This window comes from Heloderma suspectum, chromosome 5, assembly GCF_057233095.1.
Source record: "Heloderma suspectum isolate Gila_16-S chromosome 5, 16-S_ref, whole genome shotgun sequence".
NCBI classification, from domain to species: Eukaryota; Metazoa; Chordata; class Lepidosauria; order Squamata; family Helodermatidae; genus Heloderma; species Heloderma suspectum.
Window position 1 is genome coordinate 119,852,427 of NC_139462.1, and position 12,757 is coordinate 119,865,183.

Genomic DNA, 12,757 nt, shown 5'->3' on the forward strand with positions numbered 1-12,757 from the left:
ATGGCTTGGAACCAGGTACCGGAAGGATCGTCTCCTCCCATATATACCTGCCTACAATCATCCTCAGCAGTCCTTCTCTGAGAGCCCCCACCAAAGGAAGTGAGGTGGGTGGCTACTAAGACAGCCTTTTTCTCTTGTGGCACCCCAGTTGTGGAATGAGCTTCCCAGACAGGTTTGCCTGGCACCTAAATTGTGATCTTTCTGGCACCAGGAGACCTTATTTGCCTAGGCATTTTAGTCTTTCAGTTTCTCTTTTAAATCTGTTACTGTATTTTAAATCTCTGCATTGCTAGGTTTTATTTTGTTTTTTATTTTTATTTTCTACTGTAGTTTTAAACTTTTATATTGTATCTTATGTTATATTTTATGGTTTTAATTGTTGTGAACTGCCCAGAAAGCTTCATATATTGGGCTGTATAGAAATGTAATAAATAAATAGGTATCTTACCATAAGAGATTTAGCCCAGGAGTGACACAAACATCACAATACCCATGAACTGAATGAAGAGCACCAGAGGCGTGAGAAAAGACCATATAGGCCATAAAGAAACGTTAAAACTGGAAACAAGAAAAACACATTAAAAACATGCATTTTGATTTATTGTCAGTAGTTCAAAGTATAGCATATATTACATTTACCCTTAAAGGGACTACTATTGGGGGAGGGTGGGATCTAAATTATGAATCCAGTTGTCACTGAAAAGTTCAGCAGGGGTGGGCAACATAGCCCTCCAAATGTTTTGGCCTACAACTCCCATCATCCCTCACCATTCACTATGCTGGTTAGGGCTTATGGGAGTTCTAGGCCAAAACATCTGGAAGGCCACAAGTTGCCCACTCCTGACTACAGTAGTCTACAAATTTTACTGAGTGCATTTAGACAGACAGAAAAATGGTAGTTTGAATAAGTCACATTCTGTTTAGAGCCCCAAAGCAAGGCAGGTTCCATAATGTAACAGAACTGAAAGGCCATCAGAATATTCCTTTTCTGATAGCCTCCAAGGTTTAAGAATCTTGGGCAAGCTTGTCTGTGCCCATGCTGAGCAGAGTAGTGAGACCATTCCAGATGGTTAAATGAGGAAAAGGGCACTTCTACAGTGTCCAGGATAGAAGCAAGGTCACAAAAACAGATCAGCACTGAGAACTCCCCCACTGTAGTCCTCTGTTTCATGAGAGCCAATAGGGTGGATTGGGAAGGGAGGGCAAAGATTTGCCCCAGCCAGGATGGACCACATAAAGTCAAAAGATGCAGTTACTGGTTCAGTCAGCTGCCAAGTTGTACAACACACTCTTTTCTGTAGTCTTCATTCTCAGTCTTAACTCTGGGATTGTACAAAGTTTGAGGGACCCAGGAAGGAATTTTCCTTGCATCCCTAATTAACTGCTGTATATTGGGTTTTCCACCTTCTCTGCAATAATGGAGCAGGAAAGCGTAATGTGCCATATGTTGGTTTGTTTTCTGTCACCATTTCTGCTTCCTAGCAAATGGAGACTTCACATGGGTGAGCAGCAATCTTTGGAAGAAGCCTCTTTAAGAGGTAAGTGGAATGTATACCCCAGTTTAAGAAAGAAAAACACACTTCCAGAGACTGATTAGGGTCCACATCCCATTCTGCATCACCTTTTCCCATTCTGATTCCATTCTGCATTACCTCTTCCCAAAAGGGTAGTTAAACAAGTTTAATTATTTTAAACAGATTTTTTAATTTTATATTTTTTACTTTTTTATCTCTTAAAACTAAATGGGCTTTTATCAAATAAAAGTAAGTCAGAATTTTGGAGAAGTATGATGCTGCATACTGCCCAATCATTCCCACTTGGCTCCTACCATCTATAGGAGTGGCTTCAGCAACCAAGAACTCACCAGCAAGAAAACACTTAGCATTATGTCTAAACCCATCTCCTGGATGCTCCCAAGCAAGCCAGGAACTGTAAGCCAATTTCAAGACTCTGACTTGTTAGGGGAGCGACAAATCAGGAGTCCCAGTTTCGATGGAACACCAAGCTTCTTCCTCCTGGTGAGTTCCTGAGAGAAGAAGCCACTCCCACTGACAGAAGAAGCCAAGTGGGAGCGATTGGGCAGCATGACCTGGCACACTTACTCATGAACAAAAAGCCAAGATTCTCCAGAATTCTGGCCTATCATTTGGTACAAATGTGGCCACTGAGTTAAAGACTTCTTTTCTATGCAAATAAAGTGTCATGGGAAAATCTCTTTGTATTCAAGTATTGTAAACATAGCACAATTAGTCATAAACTGCATTAATGTTATAGGCTTGATATAAGCACAACTAGACATATACTTTATCATTATTATGGGCCACGGACTGGCAAATCATCACAGGCACTGGAATCCAACCCCTGAATCTAGAAAAGTCTATCCCATCCCATTTATCACTAGTGCTATATCGTATACCCAGTCACCTGGGAGTAAGCCCCATACTCAATGGGACATTCTTCTGAAGAAATGTGTACAAGATTGTGCTGCTAGAGGATGATGTGCTTTGCCCACATTAGTGATTTTGTGTACTCTTAGTTTTGTGCTCTTAAAGTGAGTTCTGCAATTTACTCAATTCTCAAATTATTATTTACTTTACAAACAAGGAGTTGTATGGTTACATGAGCAGATGTCAGCTTATGGAACCAGTCTCTGTCTTCTATTCCTCCCTGCTGCAATCATGTGTACACCCAGAAGATCCTCTCCAGAGGGTTGAGGAGCCGTCCTGAACAACGGGGCTATGTCATATGGGCCTGCAGTGTAAGGGGGGAATTGCCCAAAATCAGGCAGAGGGATCTTGCTTCAGTGGGAGTGTCAGCGGGTGGGGGAAAGAGGTGAAGAGAAAGCCTTCTACTTATGCAACCTTTAGATACAAACTTAAGACATTTTCTTTTATCTTACAAAAATAAACTACTCTGTGCAGTAGCTAGCAACCCATGCTAATGGAAAGTTCTGTGCCTTTCATTTTCTCTATATAGACGAAGAGCACATGCAAAGTCACATGGTGCTGGATCCAGACTTGGTCATGCTTTCGTCCCATTGAAATCAATGGGACTTGTTAGTCACAACTAATTTGTCACATTGAAATAAATGGGTCTAAATCATGGCAATCAGGATCCAACTTATGGGCTGCAGCAAGCTGAAGTTGTGGATTGTTATTTTGTAAAGATAAATTTTAAATATATATACACAGTACATCCTCATAGATAGTGTAAATGCACTGTTACTTGTAAATTAAAATGCTTTATGGATTAACCAGATAGCATGCACCATTATTTAGGAAATATACGAAGTACCAATAAATATTTGACGTATCAATGATTTAAAAGTGGCCCTTTTTCTTGGTGATCAATCCAACCTGCTTCCTGGTAGCATAACCAAGACAGTACAAATCCTTATCATGCTCAATTGCTGCCCATTCCTCACTCCGGCTTGTTACAGCTGAGCTGGCACATTTTCAAAAAAACAAACCTGCAGCCTATGTGTAGTCCATAAATACTATGCTCCCCTCACCACTCGCTCTACACACTGAATTATTGAATTAGACACTAATGCTACAGGCAACAAAATAGACTTAACATTTACTAAAGAAGTGACCCACCTGAAAATCTAATCACTTAAATAAGTTGTTGGAAGCAATGGAAATCTAGAAAACTAGCATGATTCATTGGATGGCAACAAACTTACCAAACAGCTGCAGCAATAAAACTAGCAGTTGTGACAGGTATCAGTGCAGGGTAGTTAGCATCATAGTCCTCGATTCCATGATACCACTCAAGATATATTATACAATAAAAGGCCACAGACAAACTGACAAGCAATAAACAACAGCCAAGTGCAAACCACCAACTGCAAGAGAGAAAAGAAATGGTGGTTTAATAAGAATAAATCCAAAATGCTATGATTTTCATATTAACAAAGGTACATTAACCGATTACCTGGGGAGGTGGTGGGCTCTCCCACACTGGAGGCCTTCAAGACGAGGCTGGACAGCCATTTGTCAGGGATGCTCTGACTTGGATTCCTGCATTGAGCAGGGGGTTGGACTCGATGGCCTTGTAGGCCCCTTCCAACCCTACTATTCTATGATTCTATGATTATGTTGCATTGGCTCAGTTAAGACAATCCTCCAAGCTAGGACTGCTCCTGTACAGACATAGAAAACCACATACCTTCTCTGTCTTCTGCCACTGGAGCCAAGGTTTTGTGGTGGTTCAGGTTCTAACTGGTTCCCTATTAAGAAGAGGTCTTCATTTCACATGTATAGCATTCTTAGACACAGGTCAGGGTTGGGAGCTTGCTGGAAGTTGTAGTATGACGGGAGAGGAAGCAGAAAGAACAAGAAATGGGAAGGAAGGAGAACTGCCTAGGCCTAGATAGAGTACAGCAGTTGTAAAAGTTTTAGTTCTATGATTAAACTTGGGTGAATTCAACCTGTAATTCATTTGCTTGACTCAACATGTCCATGAAGAAAAGTTTTTTCGCTATGCAAAGTAGTTCTTTCAGTAAGTCTTCAAGGTTCACCTCAGAAGCACTTGCGGTAGAGCATTTAGTGATGCACACCCACGCTTTGGAATGCTTTACCAATTGACAATAGCCAGGCCCCCCAGTTCTGACTTTAAGACGTCTTCTTAAAACTCATTTTTATAGAGGCTTTCCCTGAAGTGTGACCCTGCCAGCTACGGTTTGTAGCATACAGTAGAGTGTGCAGTTTTACTGCTGATTAATTTTGTATTGTTTTTACTGTTATATTAGGGCGCAATCCTACCTAGATTGGATAGGAGTTCAGAGGCGACCACCTATCCAAAGCAAGGCAAGAGAAGCATGGAGGGGATCGTTCCCTCTGCACTCCTCCTGCCCTCCTTTTTCGGCCAGACAGCCGATTGTGGCTGTCTAGCTGCAGGAGCATGGAGTGGGGAAGGAGGCTGCTGTACGACACATACAATGTATTGTACAGGCAGCTTCGCTCTCCCTGACCCGGAACGCCCCCAGCCACACCCCTTTCCAGCCACTCCGTGCTCCTCCTGCGAGCATGGAGGACGGGGCTGTTCCACACTGCCTCCGAGGCAGTGCGGAAATGGGGGGAGGTCAGTTCCCGGATAACAGCATATCTTATGGCTGTCTAGCCACTGTCTAGCGGCCATAGGATTGCTCCCTTATTGTTGTTTTTATATCATTGTATTTATGTTCACCTGTTTGATGCCTTTGTTGACAGCAGTATATAAATTTGAATAATTAATAAATAAATAAATAAGGTGATGAATAAGATTCACATTCCTTGAATCCACGTACAGATGCCCATCCACAGCAATGGTCAGAAATTCTGTCCTTTATGAGGGCAGATCCACCACAGACTCTTACTCTAGAGGGAGAGTTTGGTTCCCTCACTCCTCTCTAAAAGCAGATCCCTGGAGCAAAACAGCACACTACAGAATTTTTTTTAAAAAGGAAATGACACAAATTCGGCAGCATAGGTGGAGACAATATATTATTATAGTAGTAGAACAGGTAACATGGAGGGGCGGGCAGGTAAGAGAGAGGTGGGGGTCACTCACTTTCACAAATGACATGACAAACCACACCTTCAAACCAGGTGAGACCATAGTGTTATCAGTGCACAGTTCAAATGGCTGTGCTACAATTGCACTGGAAGTGACAAACATTGCTACACAGCAGAAAAAAAACACAGACAACATTGGGCATGGGGGTGTGGAAATACAACATTTGGGAAAAATGTTGTCTGAATTCTCAGGAATAAATGACTGAGTAGATTATATCCATGCCAGAGGAAAAGTATGGAAGAACCCCTGGTCTGAATTAGAAGGAAAACAAAGCTGAGGAAAAACTTCTCCCGTTGTTTGCTGCAACATGAAGGCCTGCATATAATGTCAGAGACAGAGCACCAAAGGTAGTAAATCTCTTCCCGCCAAAAGTTATTAGTTCCGCCAACATTACAGAACATGAAGCTTGGCAAACTACAGTATGTAACAAGTGGGCTGTGTTCAAGCCCATTCTAAGAACACCTAAGGAGCTTCCTACCCTCATCCCCCCACCTCTCACTACAGCAGGGCAAAACAAGCACTAGGGGCCAACAATAGTCCCTTCACTCTAGCCTTCTGAGGGCAAACAGCGACTCAGCTTTCAGTTCAGATGCTGCTACAGCTGGCACCCATGACCCATCCTGTTTTTCCCACCTCTGCTACTGTTACAAGGAAGCTCAGTTGTACCTGCAGGCAAGAATTAAATGCTCCTTTCAGTCTCTCTTTTCCCTATGTACCCTGCATCATACCGCATTAAGTGTGGAAGTGGCCACGTTCACACACAAACAATAAGCCAGGCTGTCTAAGTCACCGGGGCAGGTGGGGGCTATGGCTATAGAGCAGTCTCCCCTCTTAAGAACTCTCCTAGGGGAATGGCAGAGGGTTGGGCTGCAATGGGGGCAGCAGCCAGGGGGGGGGGGTGGAGTGGCAGAAGGGATAGCCCTGTTCTCCCCTTCAAACAATGCTAATCATGTGAGGGGATAATGCCTAAATAGAGATGTTGTCTCAAAGCACAACATAAGCACAATGAATGTATTAAGAAAAAATAGTCTATTTGCCAGTTTGGATCATAGTAAGGCTTTCTTTACTTATCTCCAACTGCTCAACAGCCTAAGAGCTTCATCTAAACTTACTATACTAAATTCTCCTTCCCAAACATATCAAATGCTATTCACAATAAATAACATTGCTTGCCCTACAAAAAAACCAGCATTCACATGCTTACTCTCCCAGTCACCCTGTGGACTGACTATTCAAATCATCACAACTATTTCAGAATAAATGGTTTGAGGATTGCATCCACTGGTTCTATTCCCACACACTGTAGCAAAATTAATAAACTACTGTCAGATCGCCAGACCTTGGGTACATATGCCATTTCTTTTTCAAAGGCATTTGAATACTTTAAAATATTATCAGTAACACTGATATACAATACCTATAACAACATATAAAATTCACACATATTTTGTTCAAGTGAAGTTCACATAAGTTGTACTTGTCAAGAAAAAACTCCTTACCTTTCTTTTTGAATAAGATCATTAATAGTTTTAAAGAATTCAACATAGTACGTAGTAGCTATTGATGCCAATATCCAGAATGCAGAGTGAATGTTAAGTCTGGGAAGAGGCTTCTCTTTCTTCTCTATGCTTGTAGTTTCAGCTGTAAATAAACCCACCATTATTTTGTATAAGTCATTACATGGAGCATAAAGTTACACAAGTAACACAAAGCACATCATTCTTCTAATTCACTCTTCGTTATAGTACATATACACTGTTACAGTAAAATATACATGCTTTCCCAGCTTTCCACTCATCTTAACCATGGACATTATAGAGTGTGGCATTTCCATCTTTTGATCATATTGAACTTGTGTGTGTGCATGGCAGGGTGTGCACTCAGTGTAACATTCATCATAGCTTGTGGACAGAAGTGGTAGCAGGTAGTGAGTTTCTCTAAATCAGCTGGCAGAGGGATCTGCTTGCAGAAAGGAAGGAAAGGGCGAAAAGGGAAGATTCAGGCATTCCGTCCACCTACTTTCCCACCTCTTCCAACCACCAGTTTATGACAAGTCTCTACTTATCAAAATTTATTTTTGACAAAAAAATTTACTCATTTCCTGAAATGCAGCAAAAACCAAAACATTATATGGCAAAGGATAAATCAATAAATCCCCACATTTTCAGTGTACAAATCTATCTTTCCAATTGCTTTAGTCTATTTTAGGAGTCATTTATCATAAGAAGAGCATTACTATTTACCTGATTCTTAAAAGCCATATTGAAAGCTAAGGGCAGGGTTCCAATCATTATCTATATCCAATTAGTGTTTGTGTGGAAATTAATCACATTCAATAGCAAACAGGGCACCCTGTGAGATTTCCTCAATCAGCATTGTATTACCAAAAAATAACCCCTAACAAATGTTCTGTCTGAATTCTGGGAACTGGTATTACTAAAACTGATTAGCTAAAAGAAAATGGCACTTGTTCTGTTTGAGAATCAAAACATTTTATATAAGGCTAAGGGCAAATGACAGAAGAACAATATTTCAGAAACTGCTTTACTCCAATGCACATACTAATATCAGGCATAGGTAAATAGTTCACACAACTGGTCACTTGGTTTTCTAACCAGAATAATTCCTTGCTCATGAGGAACAGTTCACCTGAATGAACTGCCACAAGCACAAGCCATAATCGTGCATGCTACTTCGAAGTTTTCAAGTGGTGTGCCAAACTGAGGCTTCTACTCATGGCAAACAATTCAGATGCCTTGTTCCTCAGAAGTGTGGTGCACACTGGGCAAGAATAAAAACATCCAGCCAAAAGCAGCATGGTCACATGAATAAGGCCATCCATAACTGTATCTGGACTTCAGAAATTCCAAATTATTTAAACCACATTAAGGAAGCAATCCTATGTCCCCTAGGCAGTGTGTGGGAGACACAGGATTTTTTGGATTCCTGGCTCCATGCTCCAAGCTCAGAGCCAGGAAACCGCACTCCCCTCCCCCTCAACGCAGAGAGAACTGTGCAAGCTGCTTCTCTGTGCTCGGTAAACAGAGCAGGGAGAGGGGGAAAAGAGGTGCTCCTGGGGGTGGGGAGGTGAAGAAGTTGGAGCGGCTGACTTTTGCCTTTTCTTATTGCTGCCTCAGCCTCCTTCCCTCCCCGAAGCCTCCGTTAGACAGGCAAAATCACCTGTCTAGTTAAAATGCAGCACAGAGGGCACAAGGAGCCTCCCTTTCTGCATAGGATACTCATAAACCTCAGAGTTCAGGGGTTTACGCGTACCAGGGCACAACCCATAGGACTGCACCCTAATTTTATTTTCCACTATTTCCCTAGTCCTTGTACTTAATGAGTTATGACCTTTACACTTGCACTGTGGAATTCTAAGTTAAGGATCTTCTATTCTATCACAAAATTGACAAATACTCACGTATTTGAGTTAAGACTGTAGATAGAAAGATTAGCTTTCAAAACAAAAGAAAGAAAATGCAAAGCTTAGCAATTCTATTCTTCGAATATTCACAGCACATTACAAAAACATGTATGGTTAAGGCATGGTTCTGCTATTTGAAAAGAAAATATAAACTCGCATTGTCAGCTTGGATACTATCAGTATAGTTCTGTGGGGTATTTAGGGCAGGCAGAAGGAATGATATATTTGCATGTGCCACATTTTTAAGAATTCAGCCACAAGTATTCCACGGTATGCTAATTGTGTACAGTGACTTGTGATCAGCCCTACGCATAGCAATTTGTAAAAGTGATTCATTATCACTATTAGTGGACTTCAACAAGCAAGGAGTTTTCTTACTTAACCTTGGTCATGACTCTCCACAAAGTATGTTGCACTAAGGAGGGAAGTCTATCATTGGCTATGAATCATGATAATTAAATGGAACCTCATGTGAAAAAGTAGCATACCTATGAATATCAGGTCCTAGGGACAAACAAGAGAAGGGTATTTTATAAGCAGTGATGTACGCTTTCAAAATAAAATCTGAATTGGGATACAAATGCAAACTAATAAAATATTCAATTTCTAGAAGATAAGGCTAGAATCCTATGCACATTTACTTGGGAGAAAGCCCCACTGAAGTCAGCTGGACTTATTCTGTGTAAACACAGTTAGGATTAGGCTGTACAAATGCAAACTTTAAGGCAGGAAGTCAAATCTCACTTCAGCTACAAACTTGTTAGTAGCCTTAGGCAACCCATCAATAGGACAATAATAATTCTGGGTTGCAGTTAAACCTCAAAAAACCAAGATTATGGCAACCAGCTTGATTGACAACTGGCAAATGGAGGGAGAAAACGTGGAGGCAGTGACAGACTTTGTCTTTCTAGGCGCAAAGATTAGTGCAGACGCTGACTGCAGCCAGGAAATCAGAAGACGTTTACTTCTGGGGAGGACAGCAATGACAAATCTTGATAAAATAGTGAAGAGCAGAGACATCACACTGACAACAAAGGTCCGCATAGTTAAAGCAATGGTATTCCCCGTAGTAGCCTATGGCTGCGAGAGCTGGACCATAAGGAAGGCTGAGCAAAGGAAGATAGATGCTTTTGAACTGTGGTGCTGGAGGAAAATTCTGAGAGTGCCTTGGGCTGCAAGAAGATCAAACCAGTCCATACTCCAGGAAATAAAGCCAGACTGCTCACTTGAGGGAATGATATTAAAGGCAAAACTGAAGTACTTTGGCCACATCATGAGAAGACAGGATACCCTGGAGAAGATGCTGATGCTAGGGAAAGTGGAAGGCAAAAGGAAGAGGGGCCGACCAAGGGCAAGATGGATGGATGATATTCTGGAGGTGACGGACTTGACCTTGGGGGAGCTGGGGGTGGCAACGGCTGATAGGAAGCTCTGGCGTGGGCTGGTCCATGAAGTCACGAAGAGTCGGAAGCGACTGACCGAATAAACAACAACAAATAGATTGCTGAGATGATGGTAAAGCTTTAAACACCTGAAATGCGCTCTCTCTCTCTCAGTCTCTCTCTCTCTCTCGAGAGAGAGAGAGAGAGAGAGAGAGAGAGAGAGAGTTTATATTGTTAACAATAGCAAATTATTCTGCTGTGTTAAAACAAAGGTAGTACAGTCACTGGAATGCAGTGGCTTAGATACTAAACTATGAACCCCAATCTCCCTTGCCTGAAGTTGGGGAGAAGGCAGACACATCCCCCTCAGTTGCACTGGGCTTTGGAGGGTTCCGAAGCTCATCACCACAAGGAAGAGCCTCACCCAAGGAACTGGACAGTTGGTTGTTTGCACAGCGAGTGGCAAAAGTGCTCCAGAAATAGTCTCCACTCCCACCACACAAATGAGCTCCAGCCTTTCCCTCCAGCTCCAAAAGGGAAGGCAATGAATGGCAGTGGTACTTCAAGGTGTACCTCTACCACCCTCATGAGCCTTATGTTAGCTTTTGCTGGGCAGTAGAAGGTGACAGTGCTCCAAAAGTGTGTGGTAGAAGGTGGCACTTCTACCACCCAAACGAGCCCCATCTTTCCATGTGGCTCTGGAGAGGAAGGCTGGGGCTGGGCAGCGGATGGTGGTGATGCTGCTAGTGCAACCTCACTGCACAAGCGAACTTCAGCCCTGGCTGGAGCTGGGCAGTGGATGGCAGTAGTGCTGAGGTGCTCTTCTAACATCCATCACAGAAACAACCACTAGCCTTTCCCTCTGGAGCCAAAAATAAAGGCTGGGATTTGCTTGGGCAGCAGGAGCTCTAGAAGGAGCCCCTGCTCCCCTCCCCCAAGCACAAATTTGGAGCCAGAAAGGGAAGGGCAGGCAGAGTCCCAGGAGTTGCACTGGTAGTATTTCTTTGTTAAAATAACTTTTAAACCACCGTCATCATTATGGATACCAGGACAGTGTTTTTTTTAAAAAAACGGAGAAAACGTGTGTGTTTTCAAAACTTTCCGGGTTTCCCCCCATTTTTTGCGGGCCTTCACACCTCTACATTTACGTGGGAGAAAGCCCCATTAGTCACAGCGAGGCTTACTTCTGAGTAGACATGGATGGGCCTGCACTGAAGGGGGGCAAGCCCTGGCGACCAGAAATTCTGACTTGGCTGCCAAGGCCAGCACAAGGGCGCACACCCGCCGCTGCCCCCGAGCACCCTCAGAAGGACCGGTCGCTTTAGCCTGCTCTGACGGCGCACCGAGAGCTCGTGGCGGGCGCACCTACCCGCCGGCGCCGGAGGCCGCTGCTGCGCTCCGCGAGGCTCCGACTCCTGACGGGTGAAATGTCGCCTCAGGCGCAGCAGCGGCTGCAGCAAACCCTCCTCCCCAGCCGCGGCCCTCTCTTCCTCCGCCATCTTCGACGACGCAAAGCGAGGGAACTGCGGAAGTGACACATCCCAAACAGGAAGCAGATGGGTGATCTTAGGGCGCAATCCTATGCAGGGTTAGACAGAAAAAAGTCCTACAACTCCCAGCATAGCTGGCTGGGGAATGCTGGGAGTTGTCTAACCCTGCATAGGATTGCGCCCTTAGTCACAGCACTTTCAGCAGGGCTGACTGGCGATTGTCGCCTTATAAAATTGACCCTCTCAATACATATGCTTGGTCAGTTGGTGCTACTCTAATTAATTCTCATAATTACTTTCCCCCCCCCCCCAAGAGAAATTACAAAAACACATCAATATGAACTCAAAATCCCTCCGCCGGCTCGAACAATTTCGGGATTCTTCTCCCCTCCTTTATTTTCTATCTCTGTTCCAGGGTAATATAGTAATTTACCCTATTTTTTCCTTTATTATCGTTTCCTTTTCATGAGTCCCATAGATTTCTATCAGCTTCTATCATTGTTCCATTCGACTCTTTTTTATAAAATCTATATAGTTCTTCCAATCCTTCTTGAAGGGGTCTCTTTTCTTTATTCCTCTGTGCACTCTTAGCTTCTGTGTCAACTTTTCATTTATTCCTCTGTTCCAAATTTTCTTAATCCACAAAGGTATTGTCAGCATCCGGGCTGTCTTCCAGTTACTTGCAATTAATTGCCTCACAGCTGTCAACAAGAAACCAATTAATGTTTTCTTCTCTAATCTTTCTCTTCTTTTACAAACATGCAATAAAGCTAATTCTGGAGTTTTACAAATCTCTTGATCAGTAATTCTTTCTATTTCTTGAAATATCTTGTCCCAGAATTTTCTAACCCTCCTACATTCCCACCACATACGTATTTGAGTACTGTTGATTCCACATCCTC

General features: G+C 42.9%; 1 protein-coding gene across 1 annotated transcript in view; it reads right to left on the reverse strand.

Moving 5' to 3' along the window:
- Nucleotides 1–11,887, reverse strand: part of TMEM128 (transmembrane protein 128) — a 31,245-nt gene extending 19,358 nt beyond the window's left edge. Inside the window, exons 1-4 of the mRNA XM_084857126.1 lie at nucleotides 11,735–11,887; nucleotides 7,059–7,200; nucleotides 3,686–3,847; nucleotides 449–558 (exon numbers count right to left, since the gene is read on the reverse strand). Coding sequence (XP_084713252.1) covers nucleotides 459–558; nucleotides 3,686–3,847; nucleotides 7,059–7,200; nucleotides 11,735–11,864 — 534 coding nt within the window. The 5' untranslated portion in view covers nucleotides 11,865–11,887 and the 3' untranslated portion in view covers nucleotides 449–458. The remainder of the gene's footprint in view (nucleotides 1–448; nucleotides 559–3,685; nucleotides 3,848–7,058; nucleotides 7,201–11,734) is intronic.
- Between the last annotated feature and the right edge of the window lie 870 nt (nucleotides 11,888–12,757).